This window comes from Salminus brasiliensis, chromosome 17 (genome assembly GCF_030463535.1).
Source record: "Salminus brasiliensis chromosome 17, fSalBra1.hap2, whole genome shotgun sequence".
In the NCBI taxonomy this organism is placed as follows: domain Eukaryota; kingdom Metazoa; phylum Chordata; class Actinopteri; order Characiformes; family Bryconidae; genus Salminus; species Salminus brasiliensis.
In genome coordinates this window covers 11,070,319-11,094,221 of record NC_132894.1, presented here as the reverse complement: position 1 = coordinate 11,094,221, position 23,903 = coordinate 11,070,319, and the positions used below count along the sequence as shown (strand labels likewise).

General features: G+C 40.9%; 1 protein-coding gene across 8 annotated transcripts in view; it reads right to left on the bottom strand.

The window, feature by feature from the left end:
* Positions 1-23,903, bottom strand: part of LOC140538602 (3',5'-cyclic-AMP phosphodiesterase 4C-like) — a 93,430-nt gene that overhangs the window by 11,119 nt on the left and 58,408 nt on the right. For 4 of the 8 annotated variants that reach the window (XM_072661239.1, XM_072661241.1, XM_072661240.1 and 1 more), the window contains 6 exons: positions 6,100-6,288; positions 5,736-5,777; positions 4,367-4,403; positions 4,113-4,186; positions 3,915-3,964; positions 2,765-2,877 (listed from right to left, as the gene is read on the bottom strand). In XM_072661239.1, the coding sequence (XP_072517340.1) occupies positions 2,765-2,877; positions 3,915-3,964; positions 4,113-4,186; positions 4,367-4,403; positions 5,736-5,777; positions 6,100-6,288 (505 nt within the window). Of the gene's footprint in view, positions 1-2,764; positions 2,878-3,914; positions 3,965-4,112; positions 4,187-4,366; positions 4,404-5,735; positions 5,778-6,099; positions 6,289-14,184; positions 14,437-23,903 lie in introns of those variants that run through there. The other 4 variants (XM_072661242.1, XM_072661243.1, XM_072661244.1 and 1 more) reach the window with 3 other exon arrangements.

The following is a 23,903-nucleotide window of genomic DNA, read 5'->3' as shown; positions in this document are numbered from 1 at the left end:
GGGGATACGGTGATGCTGAACAGCGCGTGTCTCCCTGCAGTGTGTGTAAATACAGGGAGCGAGGGAGTACTATGAAGACCCCGTCCCCTCCTCCCCAGCTTTACACCGCATGCTGGACAGCTTCCAATCAGCCGCTCCTGACAACAGAGGCTGAGCCTGAGCGCTGCATCTGATTGGCCGGTGAGCATGGAGGGAGGTGAGTATACGCACGTGGGGCTTGGTGTGTGCGTGTCTGTGTGTATGTGTGAATGTGCGTGCTACGCATACATGTGTGTAAAATGGACAGAGTGAAGCAGAAGCGCAGCTCCATTCATGGAGGGCAAGAGGAGGTTTTTATGAGGTGATGAAGCAAAAGCTGGGGAACAGCTTCCATGATCTGGATGGTAATAAAGTAAAGATAAATATGGCTGAAGCGTCTTTAGCTAGATATCAGCCTTCACAATTCTGAGATTGCAGAAATGTGTGATGTGCAAATAAGCCTGCAAATGGCTTTTACTGTGGGTTGTGAAGGTCTTGTGATTGTGATGAATCAGACAGTTGAGAAACATGAAGGATTTTGGTAAAAACAGACCGAATACTGTAGGACAAGCATTCGAGTTTCAGGACATTTGTCTTGGGCAATGTCTAAAAAAGAATAGCACACTATGTTCTTGAGTATTGATAATATAATCCCTATTTGAAACATCATTAGACTACTTGTCAATCATCATTCCTTCAATGGGACTTCTAGTCAAATTACCTTATTCTTTTGGCAGATAATTTCTTGAAACAGGCAAAATGATCTAGAATTATCTTGAAACAAGCATAACAATCTGTCAATGGAGCAAGACAACATAAAACAATGAACTGAAAAATGTCAACATATATCTAAAATAATCTTACACTAATCTCAGAATGAGAAACTATAGACATTCTGATAGATATCTAAAATATTTTTTTTTCACAGTTTTGCCACATCATATCAAGGGTTCACCAGTGTGTTTTCAATTTATTGGGCATTCTCTTACTTGTTACGGGGTGGTACCCTCAAAGACACGTGTTTTTTACCTCACATTCATATGGTAAAAAGTTGCATTGCCTCTATATACTCAATCCTGACCCCAGGCTTTTAATTTTTTTTCCTATATAAGAACAGCTACAAATATGCACCTTTTCCCATGAAAGTAAATAAACTGTACCTATACGGTACAAAATTTAACCTCGAGGACCAGGTTATAGCTTTGAAGGTATATTTATATCAAGTCAAGTCTATAGGCTTTTACTATCATTCCATTTGTGTACCAATGCTCCAAAGACACAGAGGTGCCACATGGAATGAAACAATACAATACAGACTACATAACATGCAAGCATATTTTTGCAAATATAGAACCAGAGCAATACAATAAATATGATAAATAGGACAGACAGACACAATAAACAGACGGGACAGTAAAGTGCCAACACAGCACTCATTACTGAATGTGTATGGTCAGGTGTAGATAAGGTGCAGAGATATGTAACAAGCTATGACATATACGTATATGCAGTCAGATGAGAGGAACACAGTTTGTAACTTAAGGAACAAAAACCTGTACCTGTACAGTATCCTTCTTAATGACAATGAATGCATACTGCAATATGGAATTTGTCCATTTCATGCTGCATTAACCACAATACTAAACTTCTACAATAGGACTAAATGGTTAAAAAAGCAAAGCACTGCAACTGATGGAGAAAGCACAATAAGCTGATGCAAGTAGAAAAGGCTAGAGCCTATTTATAAGCATTTACACTGTGTTGGGTGTAGAAGCGTTCATGGTACTTGACACAGTTGTGTGCAATTCAGGATGCATGTGAATGAGACTGTGGTGTTGGGGTCTATTTATAGCACCCAATCGTTTTCAGTGATACCACTTCACCCCCCCCTCTCCCCACGTCACAGCATGCATGCATGTGTAGAACGCGTGTGCTTCTAAGTCAAGGAGTTCCACACAGTCATGGCCACCCAGTAAAGGAGCCATGCAGTATTTGAGACAGCCAATCAGAGCGGTTTTGGTGGTCTCCCATGACATCAGATCCACACTGCTGTGCTCATTCACATTCCCCAGCACACGACTGGGGGGGGCATGTGTGTTTATGTGTGTATGTGGTGTGTTAGCATTTGCATGTGCAAGGATGAAAGGAGGGGGATGGACATGTGTGAAGTCCAGCCTATGCAAATGTGGTCCATCCAAAAATAGATACATGTTACCAGTAAGAAAAATAGCTGCACGCATGTCCAAGTCCGTGACCATATTCCAAATATTCAAAATTTTCTTTAAAAAGATTGCCTTGAATACAGTCAGTGTTTAAATGCATGCAATTTAGCTAGTGTGGTGTTTATACAAGACTGCCAGTCTTGCACTCACTGCCCTGCAATTATTATTTGTTGAAGGTAAGCGCCGACCTTACGTAGCCCATGAAAACCTTATATTTCCAAAAAGGCAATTTTTAAAGAAGAAGAAAACCTTCTTAACTTGCAACGGAAGTCAAAGTAAGATTACTTAATTCTAAGTCAATGTGGAGCCTTTCTATTGGTCCATTTATTATGAACGTTTGACACAATGTAAAGGAAAACTAACAGACTCACATCCTGGCAAAAATGAAGATACAAGGTTTTTGTGTGACAAAAAAAAGTATGACGTTAAGCATTATTACTGCACACATTTAAACCAAGTACATGCTCATTCTGTCGGTCATGTGAAATAAGACGTGAAATGTGTTTATAGAATGCAAAATCTACCTTGTTAGAGGCCATCTCGCTGACTGAGTGGCGGGTCTGCAGGGTCTCCAGCTGGTCCAGACACCAGTCCAGCTCCTCCAGCGTCTCAATGGCCAACTTCTGGTACGTATCATCTGTAAAAGCACAGATACTGATCTGAAGGAAAGTCAGACAAACAAAATCATCTCCTTATTTCTGAAAAGTTTATTACACTGATGGTGCTGAGTTTGTAACTACGCTTGTCGGCGGTCCATAGGCTTTTTAAGGGTGTAAGATTCTGCTTGTTTCACTATAGATGCAGTATGTCAGCATCAATGGCATAAACTCTTTTTATGGTTATTTCAGTGTACTGTCACTGTCACACAATTAATTTTTTAGCTGGTTTTCACTTTTGACATAATTTGAATTTGGCCGTTGTTCTGTACACTGGGCCAAAATAAAAGATAAATTGACCAATAGAAATGCTATAAAATGACTTGAAATGAAACCCTTTTACACTGACTTCCACAGAAAGTTAAGAAGTTACCATGCTAAAGATATATGAAATATTTCTTGCTTATATAATATGCTTCTGCACTGAAGTGGTAATTTTTGTGGGCAGTTAATTTGTGGCAATTTTATGCTTTTAGTTCCTGAAGATGTTTTTTAATATAGGAAATGTTTTAACAATTTTACACTTACATTTTAGCATGACAGTTACAACATGCTTATGATTTATTTACACCGTCTCAAACTGTCATGCTTCAGTGTCATCAAAATTCCTTGTACTGCCAACGCATTTTCCTGATCGTTTTGGATGCCTGAGAAAACATGTGGGTACCCCAACACAGAACCAGTCTTGGTGTGCCATGGCAACCACAATCCCTGTTTACGTTTGTGAGTGGCCTCACCCTCACACGACGCAGGGAGAGCGAGAACAGCGGCAGAAGAATGAATAAGTGTGCTCTTATTTCAGATTCACGTGAGCCACAGATCCGATTATCTCATTGGTTTATTACTGAATTGCATGCTGGGACATTTACTAGGTACTGCTTCACTTCGGCACGCTGTGCAAGGTCTTTCTGCCAACTGGTGCGTGGTATTTTGACCCAAACCTTCTAGCACTGTTTACAAAACAGGTCCAGTCTTCCAGTCTTTATCTAGTGATGGTGCCAAATCTCTTAGCACTGACCTGGTAAGCTTGGCTTGCACATGGAAGGAGGATTGCTGCCCGATGGCCGTCTAACAGTAAAGAAACAAGGGGGGAAAAAAGGCAGTGAGTTCCATGAAGGTGGTCTAGTGCCATTACTGGCGCAATAATCTCCAGAATTCCTTCCATTCTGTCAGTGGCTGAAAGGGCTTGGACACCCCAGCCTGACAAATTTCTTACTTGCAACCGCCCCGATCCTGCAGATGAGTTAAAGCTGCAAAGTTACTCCGTACTGTTCGCAGACTGGCCAGAACCTACGAGGCACAGATGTTTGCATATTAGTTCGGCTTTAACCAGGGATGTTTTCTTTTTGTATGACAGTGTTAGAACAACAAGGATTACACTGCAAACGTATGATTTATTTTCCACTGTGTGGAATATGTGGTATTAAACCTATCCATAACAGACAACTGATGCCAGAAAGTCTCACTGACCTGCGCAAATGGTGTTACGATCATGTCTTCTCCATGTCTGAAACAAGAAAGGAAATGGTGACTAGGCTCCTAAGAAAGTTCAGGAGCATGACGCTCCGTTTCTTAGTATGTAGAGGATGTTTTGGGTTTTTTCAGCTTCACAGGGCCAGCAGTTCTAAATACTGTTTTGAGCGGGGAATTATGGGGAACAGCTCGGCCTCATGTACAGAGACTGAGTTTATACTCAAAACCACAACACAGTATCTTTCCCACAGGCTCTGAATATGACTAATCCAATAGCACTGCAGCATGGCTGGACTCACTGTGCAAACTGCAAAGTTCAGGGGGGAGTGGTGAGGGGCAAACATATGGACTGCTTCAGTTTACAAGACATGAGTATCACATTCCACCTTCATGATACATAAACACACCCTTAAGTAAAGCATAACTATGTATTTGTAGACTTCTACTGTTTGCATGCTTGTGGTGCTCATGATGGAACTGATATTGATTTATGGGTCCAACAGCCAATAATATATCATTTTATGTTTATAAAGTTGATCCTTTTTTTATACTCCAAAGCGCTTCTATATATTAGAACTTGATGGCCAAGTTAAATGTGGATGCTTTTGACATTTTTTTTTTTATTTGTACTAGCTACAACTCCAGCAATCACACAGGGCTAACACAATGTCAATGGACAGCTCAACACACTTGGAGGAGATCACTTACTAACTTCCAGTTCTGTAATTTCAGCTAAGCATTGGCTAGCACCATGCTGTGATGGAGGAGGGTGGGGGTCTACTTATCTACTTATGCTCTCTTGGATTCCAGGACACGGATGGCTGTGGCATCACTGGGAATCGAACCCAGTCTCCCAATGACAGGGCCAGGATTTGTTTTATTTGCTATTTTAACATTTTAAACACAATGGTTATCAGTTCAGCCTATATTGTTGTGACAAAGACTAGTACGTGAGCAGAAGACTCAAAAAGATTTCCTGGCAGTCTTCTTCTCAATACTGGCTGAACAGACAAGGCTATGGCTGGGCCCTAGTTTTTATATCTTATAATGTTGCCTAAAATGCTATGTTTGTATGCATTACTTTACCATCTGCCTTGTAAACTGAAGCTTTTGGCTCATATTATTTAAACTGGAACTGTGGATCATGCACATGGGAGCTTTTCTTAAGAGTAAGAAGAAAAATCAGGGTGCATGCAGCATATGAGATCCTCCTAATCAGGATGTCAAAAATTGAGCTTTGGTGAAGTACACAGGTTTAAGAACAGGGGTGTGTGAGTGGGTCTGGGAGATGGTGGGGATGGTGGGGATGGGGACACACACGGTTTGAGCAGCTTGTTAAAGTAAAGTTGCCACGCGCTTATCTCACCGAGGCAGGCAACTGACTTCCCACTGTTTCAAGCCCTCTTCCCTTAAGAAAAAACAAAGGAAAGAGTCTGATGACCTAACTGGGACGTTTGGGCAAACCGACATGGACCTCAGCATGATGTCAACAATGAAGAGGATCAGAAAATAGAAACATGGTAAAGGCAGAAGTTATGTCATTCTGGTCATAACATTGACATCAGTGATGCTTGTCCCAATGTACTCTTTAATAACTGCTTTGAACTCTCTGTCAAATGTGGCTCATTATTTGGTGATCTTCAAATATTTCATATATAACAGTGATCCATGCTGCATTAGGTAAAACAGTATGCCAGGCTTTGAGATGGAGGTAATGGTGTGGTACTCACAGCTCACTGGCAGTGGAGGAATTTCTGGACATCGCCTTGGGGGAAAGGTCGAAGTCCGAGTCCGAGCGGTACAAGAAGGACTCGCGCCGCTGGCTGTGGGGGAAAGTGGCCTGCAGGACCAGGCCAGAGCTGGGACTGACCTGAGGGTCCAGCGCACGTCCTGCTGACAATCCATTCTCCACATCGAAACTAAAATAGAACAAGGAGAGACAGAGATAGAGGGAGAAAGAGACAGAAATAAAGAGAGAGAGAGAGAGCTACAGTTAGATTACGACCCTTCACACAGATAAGGGAAAAAGCTATGAATAAAGCAGTACTTTGGTATGGATTCACATTAATCCCTTTAAGGGGTTAATTCTGATTCTGTATGCTGATTTTTTTCTTTCCATAAACTGTCATGCTGCATTTTCCTCCTTAATAGGAGGGTTGGAAAATGCTGTGTTTGTAGGCCAGCATACTCAGAACACTCAGAACTACCATGTACAATTTGAGGTTGGATGGGATGCAATGCCCCTAGCTGTCTTTGCATGCCTATCCTGCATTAGCATCGACTATATCACACCACACAATCTATCTTTAGTGCTCGCTGGAGGTCCAGCGGTGGCACCCACCATTAAATGAAGTGTGGATGTTACATAATCAGTGCTGAATGAGGCAACTTGATTCATGAGAAAAGCAAGTGGCTGGGTGAGGAGCCAATGATAAGGCGGTGGGGGGACGGCGTTGCTGCGGTGACGCACGTAGGCGTATGTCTGGACTGTGCTGGGGCTCACCGAAACGGGGAGGGGCCTTAACCAAACGAGCCCTGCTTCTCCTCAGCATCCTCAGGGGTGCTCATGTGCCATTCAAAGGGAATTTTGATGAAGGCAATGCGAGCATGATGACGTGGAGTGCGGTATGGTGCTACAGTAGAGGTCACATGGGTAGACTGTGGAGGGCTATAAATAGCACTCACAGCAGCTTGGGCTATTTATAGCTCAGGTGAAGCAATCCTCCATCTCTACTGGCAATGCAGTGTCTTCCCTATTCAGATATATACACACATGCACCAGGACTGCTTCTATATTTATACCATACAGTTTGCTGCATTAATCATGTATTGCAGAGGCGCTGCATTTGTTGTGATATGCAAACCACATGATGTAGCCATGCAAGGAGGAAATAAAATGTTTAGAAATATACTAAAAAAATTATAGACTTACAAGTTAATTACGTTCTGAATGTGCATCCAACAATAAAGACAGCATCATGCTTTGTTTACATATTGGCAGAAAACACAGTGATTCACAAGAAGCTCAGAATCCACCATTTGGCCACTTTGACCAATAAGGAAATGCAAGGAGCCCAGCCACTCTGGTTAACCCCTTAAAATACCCTTAAACCCTAAGGCTTACTATTTAGTAACTACAGTGAGTAAAAAGAAAAAAGAAAATGAGGTATATAGGATATAATAAGGTATAGGTATAGAAGTGTATAATAAATGTTTGGACCCACCAGTGGGTCTTAGGATTGTTAATGAGTTGCAGACACATTGACAAACAAACAAAAGACACTAGTGTCTGAATAGAAACCTGACCATTTGTTAAGGTAACACAAGGTTAAAGAAAACATAGCCATCATGTCTCTTCTAATAGGGGAACTCATAGTGCTCTGTAAAAGTACATTCTCTTCTAGTTTTTGCTATTCTTTTTATGTATTGAGAGATTAGTCTTTTGAAGTCTAATCGACAAACAATGCAGTTATTGTGTTTGGATGATAGGATAATTTCCTACTTCATTTAGTAAGTTTAGTTCAATTCTCATGGGCCTTTTCTACGTAGATGGCCAATCATATCAGTAAGTCACTTGGTAAAGAAGAGAGGTCAGTATAATAAGACAAATACGACCAATTGCATTTCCTAACAGCACATGGCACAAGCGAACTGGATTCTGAAGGGGGCATCTCAGTTAAGTCCAATGTCAAGGGTTCACCAATGGGTTTTAATATAGTATAGTGCAACGTGCAGCAATATATAGTAATTGAAATGAGGTATATTGTCGATATTGTGCGGCCCTTACCAAAATATTGATCAACTGCCTTAATTTCCTCACAAAACATACTGCTTTCATTGCAAGACTGATTTCACTCTTATATATATATATATATATATATATATATATATATATGTATATATATATATATATATGTATATATATATATATATATATATATATATATTATTTTTTTTCAATTATATTTTCAATTCAATTCAATTAAAATTGTATTTATATAGCACCTTTCACAACAAAGGTTTTACAGAGATCCAGGTCCACGCCTCTTATGAGCAATCACCTCAACAGAGATGGTAGCGACAGTGGCTACCAGAAAAACTCCAGAGACAGAAAAACTCCCTCATACTAAGAGGAAGAAACCTTGGGAGAAACCTAGACTCAGTCCGAGGAACCCGTCTGTCTTAGGTCGACCCGCACAGCACAAACAAACAACATTACACAAACTAGACAGATAGATAATGATACTTATTACCAAAAGCCTAAAAATATTACAATGTGACCCCCCCCAAATATTTAACCCTACTAAATGTATGCTCAGTGAATGCCTGTAAGCCAGCTTACAAAATCTTACAGTGACAAATATGAGCGAAAGACGCTTTATTCCAACACCCTCAAACCAAAGCAAGATGTGTTTTTATTTTATTAATTTGTGAGAGCTATGAAGGAGGCCCTAATACACTCTGAATGCTCTTTGACGTCACAGGAAGTCACACTTCTCCTTCCCATAGTTCCTGTGCTAAAATGTTAGTGTAATGCATTTAGTTAACTCTACTGTCAACAAACAGCACACACAGAGGACAATCTAACCGGTAATGGAAAACAAAAGCACAGGTAACTTCACTAGGATTTAATGAAGGACAGGTCCCAACTTCATCCCATTGCTCTAGCTTGCTCCTCAGTGGCAAATTGACTTTTGACATCCCACTCGTTCCAAGGTTATTACCAGTAGCTGAGCTGAACTGGTGTGGGGGATGGGGAGACAGAGACGTCTGTTGGTTGCCTGTGTCTCGGTTTGAGACACAGATGTTATCAAGAAAAAACAACTTCAACAACTTCCAGGGGATAACAGAAACATATCACTTAGAAAAAAAGATCAGAAACAATGGTTGCTGCTTTTTTTGTACACCAACGGTTTGCATTAATTTACCTGTGGGTTCTATGGTCTTGATGCGCTGTAGAGCCAAGAATAAAAAAGCGCTGTCCTTAGAAAGACAACAGTGTGAGAACAGTGAGTACTGTCTCTTTCACTTTATGAAGTGCTGCAAGTTAAAAAAGAGGCAATGGGCTTTTGGGTTTTGGGTCTGCATTATCCTACTGTGTAGACAATTCGCTGAATCCATCCTATCCTACATTTTACATTATTATATATACTGATCAGTCATAACATTAACACCATCTCCTTGTTTCTACACTCACTGTCCATTATATCAGCTCCACTGACCATACAGCAACACTTTGTACTCCTATAATTACAGAATGTAGGACATCTGCTTCTCTGCATACTTTGTTAGCCTTCTTTTACTATGTTCTTCAATGGTCAGGAACCCACAGGACCACCACAGATCAGGTATTATTTGGGTGGTATAATTACACTACTACAGTAATTATAGAACTACAAAGTGCTCCTATATGGTAAGTGAAGCTGATAAACTGGAACCACTTATTGTGGTATTGTTATGGCTGATTATGCGATTGCTGTGCATTATGTGCTTGCTGTCCGATTCTTCTAGACCAGCAGGTTTACAGTAGATGTTTTATTCTGAACCAGTATAAAAATGCTTAATGGTATTACAATATCTCCCATCATCATTGGAAGAAATTCTGTATAAGAAACTGTTAAATAATGAAAAATGGAAAATATGCTGAGTTTTTCTTTCCACACTGCTAAACTTCCCAGAAATGCAACATGCTTCAGATGTACAGACAGACCTGTAGAAATACTGAACATTCATAGGAGTTTTGCCATGAATGCTCAAGTTAAGCATGATGTTCTTTCACAGCTAATGTCCTACCCAGATGCTTAAAAAGAATCAGGGCTGGCGGACCAGACTTCTCACTGCCATAAGGAAAGTACATCAAAACATGACTGTCAATGATGATGCAGATTCTAACATTAGATATGTGCTACTTAACCTAAAGTCCAATAGCTTGTAGCAATAGAGTTTTCCCCAAAAGCATTTTTAAAAGGAACTGTGTGACTTTCTTCAGCTAGAGGAACGAGCAAGTGGAGGGTTAATCTGAATGCGCTATGTTAGCTTGTGGCTCAGGCAAGCAGATCTCGCCTGTTCATGATGGACTACGACCAGGTGTGTGTCCTGGAACAGGCCTCAGACGGCGCTCTCCCTTTTCCCACACGCCCAACAAGTCTTCCTCACAAATCTGTCAGAGAATCATTCCCATGTCTGCTGTGGTATTTGACTCTTATTTCATGCCATGCTTCCTTATTATCTTTAGCGCATGTGCTGGAGTCTCCTACTTCAATCTGACACCATGATCTATGGGGGGTATGAGGCCCTTGCAACGTTCCTTAAGAAAGCGTGTCATGCTAAACGGTAATACACAAATGACCGGAATGGAATGAGGTCAGCACCAAAACATTTGTCTTTCAGATCTCCACCTCATGCTATGGGTTCTGTGGGTTCCACAAAACAATGGCCTAGTTGAGCAATTAGGCGATGTGTTTTACTAGCCGGTGATAACAGAAGGACAATCAAATGCTACCTAAAGAGCTGACAGGTTGAGATGTCTCAAGGCTTGGGAGGAAGCTATTCGGCCAGTGGCTTACAGTAGGTGGTTCTGAAGTGTGGCAGAAAGCCTTGCAGTGCTTAAAGACTGGTTACAAATAGCCTCTGTGCACTAGGTGCTTGGGTCAAGAAAGAAGCAATGAGATGGTTCAATCAATAGGCCCTCCAGTGGTGGTCTGAATGTACCGCTGTGTGAAGCGTGGCATAATTGAGGGCAGCACTCCTCAAAACGAGAAGCACACAGGGACTCATCCTCTTCTGTGTCTCCACGCGAGCCGTTTTCCAAAGCTCGGCCCCTCTCCCGGATCCACTCTGCTGACTGCTGGGCCTGATTAAGCTCTCAGCAGATCCAGGCTTTATTTGGACCGTCCAATCGATCATGACAGGACAGCGTGCATCACTTGCCAAGCAAAAGCAATTAAGTAGCAAAGTGCCCAGCCATGGAGGCTCGATGCACAGGCTGGGGTAAGTGTCAGGAGCAGAGAGGGTAGGCCTTTGATTTGGGGAGCAGATGTGGGTTTAATAGGGACATTTCAATAAACAAGTGATTAGAGCCTGGGGGGAAGCAGGTTCTATCACTTCCTCTCTGAATTAGGCCATTACGAGCAAAGGGAGAAACAGTAAGAATTTAGCTCCTCTATCTTGTACAAGCCTGGTCTCTTTAATAGCTTCAGCTAGGTTGTAAAACTCTGGGCAACACACTCTTTGAACTGTGGCTTGACCAAAATGCTAGATTCATAAAAATGCACACACGCGCACACACACACATATACTACGCACACACTTCTTTTAAGTCCTCCAACAGAAGCTGCCGACCACAGACGCCTGTGTCACCATGCACAGCTCTGGGGTTGACGTCAGTTGCGGCTCAGTTTGCACTCTTGTTAGAGATAAATGAGCACAGCGGTGTTTGATGTATATGAGATAAGATTCTGAGGTCTCAACGTCGAAGACAATATTTCATTTAATCTCGCATTAACTCCGACTTAAAAACAGACTTGATTTCCAAGGTAAACAGCAAATCTGACTATTAGAGGTGGAATATTTAATACCGAGACCATGACTCTTGTTAAGGTGCAATCAGCAGTAGTTTCCAGGGTGCTGCTCTTGTTTTCAGCAGTTTTCTGTGAGAACCTTGTTTTTCGCACAGTTGTGGCCTTGGTTCAACAAGCTGAGAAAAACTTGTGCACATATGGTTATAAGAAATTCCATCAGGAGAGCAAACTGGTGTCTACGCACACCACAAATGCACAGACAATTCCTGGTGTTTATTCTGCTAGTTTCCTGCCATTGAAAACATACAATCACTTGGTATTTTTTGAAGGAATCCCATGCCCAAATGACTCCCCATGGTGCCTTTCTCATATAGCATGGGCAAAGGCGTCTTCAACAACAGGAAATGATATAACTGTATTTCTTGAGAGGCTCTTAAGTTTGAGAGATGGCACGCTCTGCAACGTCGGGTACTGATCTGAAAAGCTTCCCCTGGAGGAAATGCCTTCTTCTAGATGACGTCACATTATATGCTGTTACTTTTTTAATCGAGAAGTCACACAGGTGTCTTAAAGGCTCAGGCTATGGCTGAAGTAAACTATACAATCTGACAAGCTGCTGTAAGTTTATGAGCATACTGTATTCTGTAGAACATATATCACAGTGGTGAACCATGACTATTAGAGCTTGGCCTTTAACTAAGACCACAAACCCGGCCATAAAAACACACAAAACAAAAAAAAACACCTGCAGGAAGAAGCTAATTTGCGCTACCTCTCCTATGTGATTCTAGTGGTATGTTAGCGCTAAACTATTGACAGTGCACTTAAAAAAGCTCTAAACAGACATTAACATGCATTTTACTTTTTAGTTAGAAGTGCTGGCACAGAGCCACCATTACTGTTTTTAAAAATTAGGCTACTGCTAATATTCACAGTAAATGACGTATGCAGAACTTCCAGAAAGTAAAGAGTGACGTTTTTTCTGGGTGAAACCAGTCTGATGCACTATAAATAGGAACATTATTGGTTGATTTGTCTGTCAGTTTCCAAGTATGTTGGTTAATCTGTCATGCCTTCAGTTCCACCAAGGAAGCCTCAAACAAATGAGAAGGCTCATGTAATTGTATCTACCAATCCTAATGAGAGAAACAAATCTTTTGTTTCTCACCTTGTTTTAAAATGAACTATGACTTTATACTGTCATCTTTAAAAGCCATCTCTGGTCTAGAAGGCTGTGAAGGTTCTGCACTGATGTATAACAATATCATGGTTAGTTATGAGAATATTTTCCTGAATGTAATCGTGTCTGGTACTTGTTTGGACCTCAGATCTGTCTCAGAAGATGGGTTCCTTTCAGCAAGAAGTCTCATTTATTACCTCAAACATGCTTTTTGAGGTGGATACTGCCATTTTGTCATGGTAGTACCCCTCACATCCACAGTCCTGCGTAGATGGGCTCCTGTGTTAATGTTCAGCAACCTCAATAATCCAGATTTATTAACCAGAAAAACTGTCCCCAAACCAGTCCACCAGATGGACCCTCACTCATCGGACAGGAAGAGGGGGGTGTAAAATCTGCTTTAGAAATGGCAGGATAAGTCTCACTTCCTGCTTGTCCCTGAGGTCTTAAAATTAGTATCTTCTCAGATCAACAAGCTATAGCTTGCTTTAGATCTGCCTTAGCACAAGCCGTAACCATGCCTGAGTACAGCGTGAGCTGTGTGCACACAAAATGTTGGCTAATGTAAACATACAAATAGCAGGATCTGAAAGTTGGACTGTGTTGGAGAAAAACAATCAAGTGAAACTGCATCTAACATCCTAGAAGCACTCTGAAGAGCCATTGTTTCAATCCTTAATACGTACCTCTTTTGTTCTTTAAAAAACTTCTGGCCACGAAATGAGATCTTGTACATTCATACCACTTAATACTTTCCATTGTAACTCCACTGCAAGTTGCTAACTGTGTGCCAGGTAGGACTGGAAAACCAGGTGATCTAAATTATTCTTGTTGGAACAGTGCCTGACTTTTGCTTCCACCTGTGCAAAAGAGCCATTTGCAGATGTTTACATGTATATGCTGGAAGAACTAAGCTTTCTAGACACCTGCACCACTGGTCATTTGAAGTAACCACAGAGGTAGCATTTAAGAACAACCATCTTCTGACGTACCAGGAACACCATCTGCTGCCCTTAAACCTGACCCATATCCTTTCTGTTTTTTTGCTTCTCTTTTCAGAAACATGATTCCTCAAGACATGAAAAGCACACCAAAATAAGAGTGAATGGAATTACCGCCTGCGTTTCTGCACGATGTCTATTGGGCGGTTGACGGCGTAGGGGGACCCGCAGATGTTGCCGTTCCTTACTTTGAAAGCCCGGTCGGCAGGAGGGAGAAAGGCACAGTTAGTTGGCAAGCTCATGGTTGTCCCTCGGACTATTACGTCCCTTCTCTTTTGTTACCCAGCTTTCTTTCTTTTTTTTTTTTTTTGGTGCAGCTTCACCTTTTCCTTTCATGTGCCTGTGCCCAGTCGAAGCCACATGTGGTTCCCATTTCGGGCAAGTCACTAAAGAAAAACGAGGGAGCCGAGCCACAGTGGCATGAGTAAGTCAATCCACTTTGAGTCAGTCCAGAAGCCTTGAAGAAGTTTCTCTCGGTCTTGGCGCTCATCCTCAGAAGAAAGCAGGTTCTCCCACACTCTGGCTTGTCGCCTTAGTGCTGTCGTGTCACATGTCCTTTTTATTCTTTTCTTTTTTTTCTCCTCTTCCTGAAAAGATGCTTTTCTCTGCGATTCCTGTGGCAGAGGCTACTGCGAAAGCGCAACCTGGCACATGCTTCACGCGTGCAGGACGAGACACGCGCCTCTGAAGAGTGCGAGAGGGTGAGAGACCTAACACCATCCAGGCACAAGTGGAAAGAAAACGAAAGCCGCATTGCCTTCCCTCTTGGTCACTTCTCTTCCTGTGTTCTCGTGTCGATCCATAGTGTCGCTAATAGTGTATGGGCCAGTCTATGCTCTTCCCCCTCTCTCTCGCTCGCTCTCACCCTCTTCTCTCTCTGTCTTACCCGTCTTACTCCGAATGGCCCCCCCGCCCCCTTCTCCTTTCCCTCTCACAGCTCCGGCTGCCTCAGACAGCTGAACTCATATGCGAATGAAGCCTCTCTTGCCAGCACGCTCACCCGATATAGAGTATATGCATGCGCGTGCGAGCGAGAGCCGGTGTGTGTGCGCAAGTGCGTGTGTGTGTCTGTGTGTCTGTCTACGGCTGCGTGCACGTGTGTTCATGTGTTCCTGAACAACTGCCAACTGAACACAGTGAGGTCAGTGAGCTCAGGGGGGTGGGGAGGTGGAGGGGGGTGGACCCCCACAGGATGAATGGCTCCAGTCTTCCTGGAATGTCTCCAGCATATTAACTCTTTAGTCTTTGTTAAAGAAAAAGAGAAATCCCCACCCCAAAGTAAGACAATCACACACGCACATACTCGCACACACACACCCTCACACATACTTACTGTACTGACATTAGAGACAGCATAAACAACACATACACACACACACATGAGAAATGCACACACATATCTGTTTTCACAGCTTGGATGTGGGTTCATATGTGTACATTTGTATCGTGAAAATATCTAAAATTCACACACACACACACATACACACATACACACACACACACATACACACACAGAAATAAAGTAGTGTATGAAATGTACAGTTGTGCACACAATAAAGAATGTCTTAGCAAGTAAAAACATCTTAAATCTGTTTGCAATAAATAAAATAAATAAGTTATAGGAGCTAAAATTGAAAAGTGTAAGAAGTTAAAAAAAATCAACAAGAATCAACAAGAAATCTCAATAATTTATATATTATTTTTAAATTATCTGCATTATTTCTGCTAACTTATGCCAACAAGAATCAACAAAAGTATCCTTTATTACTTCATATGTTCTTTTGCACCTCCTTTAATGATGCATAATGTAGAGTCATTAACGTAATGAATAGTAATTAAGGTTGTCATGACAATATGATGGGTTTAATTGTTGAGACGGGGACCGTTTCGAGGGTCTACCAGGTCTTGCACAGTTGTGAGGAGTCCCATTTCTATATAACATCTAGGGCCCCTATCTTACACTCCGCCAACTCTCTATTTTCACCTTTTCCATCTGCGTCGCTTAAATAGCAATGATGCTTGAAAATATATCTACGCCGATGGGCGTGGTGGTCTCGAAATGAGGTGTGTTCAGGTAAATTTCTGGCATATTGCTATCTTGGCAATGGAAAACACAGGTGCACCACTGACCGAAAACAACCTAGGCAGACGTCAACAGCCAGATGTTAATTGCTATCTTGGCAGTGAATTGTCAACACAGGCACGTGTCCAGCGCGCATACACCCCCCGCTTGTTACGCACACATGGACACGCAGCAGTGCATAAACCCATAGCGCTTGCCAGTTGACAGCTATGCAAACTTTTACATAAACAATAAACAGAAAACTAAATAACTAAACTAACTAAAATAACTGAAATTTTTAATAGCAATTCTGGCTTTTAGAGTTAATGGCAAGTGACACACTGATTGATTTATTGCAAGTTACGCCCAAAACACACCCATGAATAATGAATAGACTTAGTACATGCCTTTTGCGCCTTTCGAGCTGTGCAAGGTGTACTTTTCCTGTTGTTACAATAGAAAAGACGCTTATATTTCCTTTCCTTTGACTTTACCCTCATTCTGCAAGCAGATCATCTTATATCTAATCTCTTTAGAAATTTCTCAATTGTACTAAATGGTGATTTGGACTGTAAATGAATGAATTCAATAAACAAATCCAGAAGCTCTGTGCAGGCGTATACTATATTGTATTTTATTTATATTACTGTATATTCAATTACACTCTCTCAGTGATGGACAAACAACAAGCTTCCCCCAGAGTTACCTCTTTTCGTGAGCAGCTGCTTAACTCTCATCAATCAATCATCAATCGATATGTTAATTTGGTTAATATAAAAACTGAATCATCAACCTCAGTGCAGGTCACCTTCATCCTGGGTTGAGATACATGTGAAATCGATGAGTGGCGAGAGCAGGCACTGGACTCTGACGGGTGCTTTAATTACACGACTGGACTTTAGCTGCCAGTTCCCCCAGGGCTGAAACGGAGCGCTGCTGAAATGAGGATAAATATTTGCTTAGGCAGAAGTGTTAGTGGGGGCTTGAAGGGGTGCCTTTCTCCCTTTACTGCTCTCGGTCAACCACACACTGCAGAGGGGGAGCGACCCCCTATGAAGGAGCTCACATTGATATGAACAACATACACATACACACACATATATGAATGTAAAAATATTCTTGCATACTGCTCACGCATTTACACACACATGAATATGTGCACACACACAGGTTATACTGTCACAGGTCATTTACTTTACAAGCACTACTACTACCAGGTTTCCATTTCAGAAAGATTCAGAGAACAGAGTGCTGAATGCAAGCATTTTCCATATCCAAAGAATGAAAGTTTATTGCACATTTCTAATCTTATTTGTAAATTTAACAGTTAGATTAAAATTGGATTTAGTGGATTTGTGAGAAAAGGGAAAATTATTTGTCTTTTTTTTTATCAAAAAACTAAATTATCCACATTATTTCTTTAAAAACTTTAAATTATCTGCATTATTAATTGACATGAGAATTAATAATGACATTTCTCACATGAGAAAAAAGCCAAGTAAAAGTTTTATTTCATAAAAACATTAATTATCTATAAATTAGTTATCTTCAATAAACCTATAAACTAAAACTATTTCTTGAAAAAAATGAACATTATCAGCATTATTTCCAGAGAAAAGCTAAAGCAAAATGATCTGCACTGTTTCTTAAACATTTTAAAATGTATAGTACCTCATGATTTCTTGAGCACTGTGTCATTTTCACTAGATCAAATTACTTAATTGTAAATGTTAAGACATTCATTAATTCAGGAATACTGAATGAGAATAAGAAACCCTGGATATTTCGCCTAGATTTAAGTGGATTTTACTTTTTGCAGTGTTGCAGTTGCCTCCTCTCAAAGTTAATCAGTATACCTCATAAATTCTGCAGCTTTAACAGTTCAGTGGACTGAATATATGTAAAGATGCACTTCAGTGCCAGACACTCTACAAAACTATAAAGAAATATTGTTGTCATAAAATCATAAAATCCTCTCTAAAATGATAACATTACAGGAGGACATTACATTAATGTCCAGAAGTCATTTTGGATCATTTCTGTCGATCTCATTGGCATGTAAAGGGCAGATAGTGGTTTTAAGTGTAAAAACAACGTTGTAATATGGCTGCAACTCTACTGACATTACATCCAAAGCAAGACCTAAATATGTAACCCATATTGTTTCTGTTCACTGGCAGCCGGTACATGTTTAACCAGTTAATATATAGCTGTATGTTAATATACACTTTGGAACTGACCCAAAGCTGTGTAATCTACAATACTGTTGAAAGGTAAAGTATGGATTTCTCCTGGCTGAGGGAACAGTGCCCCCCAGTGTGTGCTACTTACATCAGCAGTTTCAGTGTGTCTCAGTGATTCAACCCTCTGTTCTGAAAAACACACTCTCATGTGCCGGACCTAATTGAAAATAATGAATTCACCCAAGTTGTGACACTTTAAAGCTATATAAAAGGCTCTTTATTATTTAACAAGAGAAACAGAAAAACATATTCCTCCCAATATTACGCACTATGCTAATATACTAACCCACACTTAACATACAAATCATACTGCTGAAGCTGTTGCTGTGCTCAGAACAATGGACTGATCGCCCCAAAGTCCAGACCTGGGCATCATTAAATGTGTTTGTTTCAGTAAATTTCTGCAGAGAACGATTCCACCGAAAAGTAAATAGCTGTGGTAACAAAGTAAGGACAGATTATATTTAGCTGTTGAGGTTCATGTGCCATTATTGATTTTTCTGAAAAATCAATGGCTAATAATAATAATAATAAAAAAATTATGAATAAAATGAATAACTTCTTCATGATCAGAAAAATAAATGAACATTGGTATCTGATCTTTGCACACTACTGTACTGATGTGGACATGATGTACAAGTAAATCCAATCCAGATAGAACACTCTCAAACTCAGGACATTCAGAACCTGCACGTCTACATACTATGAGAGTAGATATGAGGAAAAAGTGAACATGTATGAGTTTGTATGAGCCGTACATTCACCAACTGAGTCAACTATGACTCAGAACATTAGCATATTACTCATGCAGGTTAGAAAAACCTTGGTTACTTGGCCATCACTCTTGAACTGCTGTGGAATTCACTATGCAACCAGAAGGGGTCACTATTGCAAAGAAAACTCCTCAAACTGCAACACCAAACCAGACAGTGAACTCAAATCAAGCTTCAAAAAGTCCTGGACGTTACAGGACACTTTTTTTAAATGCTTTCCCTTGACGTCAGTGCTCACAGATGTAGCACTTATGCTGTCTATGTTGATTAGCACACAAGCTATAAGAACACATTGTGCTTTCTCAGGGAGCTTATGCAGCAGAGAAAGGGAAGACTGTCTATGGTGCACTACTCGCTATAAACGTGGGCCATACGAGACAGAGGGAACAGGATGATATAGTTTGAATTGGATTTGTTCATTAGGGGATTGATTGGAAGGTCAGGCATACTGTGGTGGGACGGGGCACTGACGCAGGCAGATGCCGTAATCAGACTGCTGCTTGCACTCTGGGAATGGGTCCAGACTCTGGATGTTATTTTGGGACCTCTCACACAGTCTGTTATCGTTTTATTAATTGTCTCACTCCTTTTTTTCCAGGACATGCTAACACCAGTAAAGCATGCATTTTGTGTGTGTTTGTGTGTGTGTGTGTTGAGAGAGAATTAGAGCATGACTTGTTTTCGTGATGGAATCGTATGCAGGTTTCGGTTGATATATAATTTGGTTAATAAGTATAAAAACTACTCGTTTCGATACAGTACCAGTCAAATGTTTGGACCTGGTTGAATGTGTGCTGATCATAATCTTTAAAAAACACAAAAACAACGACAACAACAACAACAACAACAACAACAATGTCAATTGATCCAAGCTAGGGTGACCATATTTTGCAATCATAAAGGGGGACACTGGGGGCACACAGGTATCCACTGTAGTTAGGATGTCATGGCTGGGGGGTTTCAAGTATGCTTATAAGTTGTATGTTGAACTGAAGGGAGATGATTTGGTCAAATAGGTCATTAACCCCCTAACTCAGAAAGGTGTATTACACAGTAACTACAGGGATTTCTGTACAAACTGGTGGGGCTATTCTTTGGTAATAGAATTTTGTAATAACATGCTCGGCCTGTTGCAGGGACATAGGCCTTTTAAAAGGTTAAGGCCATTTATTTACTAGTTGTGCTAATATTTATATATTAATGTATGTTAACATACTGCAGTTGCATGGTTTGAGAGGTATCCCCCCCTCACACATACACACAGTCACAGTTCTTAGGCCTACTTGAACCCCGCCCCCACCCAAAACATCATAACTATGGTGTCCCCAGTGTCCTCTTTTTTAAAAACAAAAATATGATCACTCTTGCGTTTGGATCAAATGCTTTAGAAGATGATGACACATTCAGGCAGCTGTATCCAAACTTTTGCCTGGTACTGTTTTCTATTATTGTTATTGTAAGTCTATGTAAGCCATAACAGAATGTAATTTTTTAAAAGCTGGTAATCTGAGTGCTACATAAAACAATCCATAAAAACATATTTCAAACCTAGTGCAAGTAGTCAAGTAGTAAGTTACACAAGCAAATGTTAGTGCACTATTATCCATTGGTAATGTGAGAAGGTTTATATACGTACCTAAGTATATTTTATGTTTATATTCTTCAGAAAGTATAACCACACAGCATTACCTTTTTTATTGAAGTTATTTGTGAGACTGTTACATAAAATGAACTAAATACAGAAGGCCAGAACCTCCAAACCTTAAAATAGCCAATGCACTGCTTTCTTTATTGCATAAGCACAGGACTTTTGAAACTTAAGATCTTTTCCCCCCTCAAACCACCATCCTAAACCTGTTCCTGATCTCATTCCAGACTCTAATCACAACCCTAACCTTTCCCGTAATGTATTTTTTATCTGTCAAGTGCAGTTTGCTTCATCAGATACTTTGTTAACAATCCAAGCATCTGCAGACCATCCACCAGGGACTATCCAAATAACACTGGACCTCATGTTCTGAATCATTTTTATCTGATGGAAGGGTACCCAGCAGCATAGATCTTTATAAGGAGAGAAGCTAAGCACTGAGACAACAGCCTACTGAGAGTTCCACAACTGTGGCTGCTGTCTCTCACCGAGGACGACGGACACGTCTCTTTCTCACCGAAGAAATCTGAATGCTGACCATGAATGTATATTACAGATTGGGGTGGCACCAGTATTACCATACTTGAAGACGCTCCTGTGATACATCATATGCATCATGATGTTCCGTTTGTCTAAGGTTTGCAAACAAGTTTAAAAGAAAACAATGCACCACTGCTAAACAGCAGTGCACTTTCAATTCAGTATTTGACTGAACCGTGGCTATTAGGCCTAGGCCTATTAGACCTAGGCCACAAATGTCAAAATGTAGCCAACAAAAGAGAAATATACCCATCTATGCTATAATGCTAATTTCTGTTAGCCCTCATATGGGATTCTGGTGGTATATTAGCACAAAGCTAACAGCAAGGTGCTGTAATATTATTTGGCTGTTCTAGATTAAATATGGACATTCAAAGCTTGTAAAAATGCTTTGAAGGTTGTGGCAGAAATGAACTTATTTTTTCCTTGTAGGCTATGCTGCAGTTTAGGAGTTTAACAGGTTCTCTTTCAGTAAAGAGTCCTGACACAGAGCTATTGCTAGTGTATTTAAAAAAATGGCTGAACCCTACCTGAGGCTATTGGCCTACCATTCGTATTCACAGTCAGTGACGTAACTAGGACTTCCAGAGGGCCTACAGTGTTGTCCTTCCCTGTCAAACCTGGTCCCACCCACTGAAAATCAAATCGTGGTTGTGCTTCTCTGTCAGTTCCGAATTATGTTGGTGGTTAATTTGATGTACTTGTTCCTCAGCTCTGTTTAAAGTGTCCCAAACAATGGGAAAGCTTGTTTAGTTAAATCTACCTAGACACCACTTGTTACAAAAATCCTGATTGGACAATTTTCCATGTAGCTCCCCAACCTACATTTATACCCTTTTTGTTGCTAACCAAAACTTAATAATAAAATAAAATAAGTTCCTATAATTCATCTGCAGTTTAAATGAACTGAAATACAGACAACTTCTGAATCATTAGACCTTCAATAATGGCCTCAAATGCCCAACACTATGCTGCATTTTATGGTTTATATATAATTTGCACAGTTTATCTATTTAGGCCTCTGCTTTTTTGCATTCCTCACATTTGTATACATTTAACTACCTATCCTTACTGACCCCACCGTGTATTTACTGCTATTGTTCTTTTAGTCAAGTTTTAGTTTAATATTTTATAGTACTGTACTTTACTAATTTGTTTTTCACTATATATAGTCTTCATTTGTCACTTTGCATTCATTTGCATTGCACTTCTTGTCTTTGTATATTGTGATATGTTTTGTATATGAAGAGTATTTTTATAATGAGTTGTACACAGCCATTTTAGTATACTATGACCTAATAGTGGGGAATAACCACTTCTGGTTGGTTCACACGAACGAGAGGTTGTGACACGGACTGTATTAGGTGAAGTAAGGTGTTCATCATAGAGGTTAACTGGTCCACAGTGGCGTGTCGATTGCTCTGTACCATTCACTGGAGTCGTTGTTCCCCTCTGGCTTCAATGACCCATGGGGCACCACTGTCACCATTGGGAGGCACTCAATGTACGAAAAGTCTGTTCTCTGCACACCTTCACTACGGTGGCTTTAGAACATCCCACATAGTTAGAGGTTTCCGAGATGCTATCACTCTTTGCCTGGTACCCTGTCAAATGCCCATGACAATAGTTTTGCACTCTACTACAACTGACTAGTGTGCTCGCTTATTTGTATATGCAACAAACCCTGTCACATGGCATCTGTTATGTCCCAAGCCAAGCTCACTGCAAACCAGGGGTGTTCATAACATTCTGATACGACTGTGACAGTGAGCAAAGGGTGGTAGCATCTCAGAAACCGCTAACTTTGTAGGATGTTCCAGAGCTGGCGTTCTAGAGCCACCACTGTGGATCACTTAACCTCTCTGATGAACACCTAATACAGTCCATGCCCAATATAGATCAATACAACTGGCAGTTATTTTAACAGTCTGACAGTTTGTTGAAGGTTGGAGGGTGATCAGTTTTTATAAAATTATTTTTGAACCACTGCGTGCTCCTGATACATGTGTATGCCTCATCAACGTCATTAGAGCGAGTCTGATCTAGAAGCAGACTTTCTTGGAGTTCACACGGCATCTCGAAATCCCATCAGCCGCCCGGACGTCTCTGTAATTCCTACCTCCTTTGCTTTGTAGGGGGCAATATGGATTTTTTGGAGGGGGGGTGGGGAGGGCATGGGGGGATGTTGAAGGCTGCCGCCTGACCTCTGAAGGAATTGTTGCACTCTCGTGGGGTGGATAATCAAATCACAGCCCCCTCATGCACAGGCTCATGCACTTTGAAGGGCTCTAGCTTTGATGGTTCCATGTGCCTGTGACATCAGCACATCTGGAAGAGATTAGAGATGGAAACAGGGTCCACTGAGGGAGAGTGGGCCCGCCTTGCTCTAAAAAAGGCTGCGTCTAATAATAACCCAGCCGGTCGTGTCCAGTTTTATTATTACATTTGTCTGTTTTACTTTAGGAATAACAGAGGGATGCTGGTGTTGTGTCTTCTTCATTCTATTAGCGCCGCATTCAGTGCACTTTGAGCAGTTTACAAAGGGCCCAACAACAAATGTAAAATCG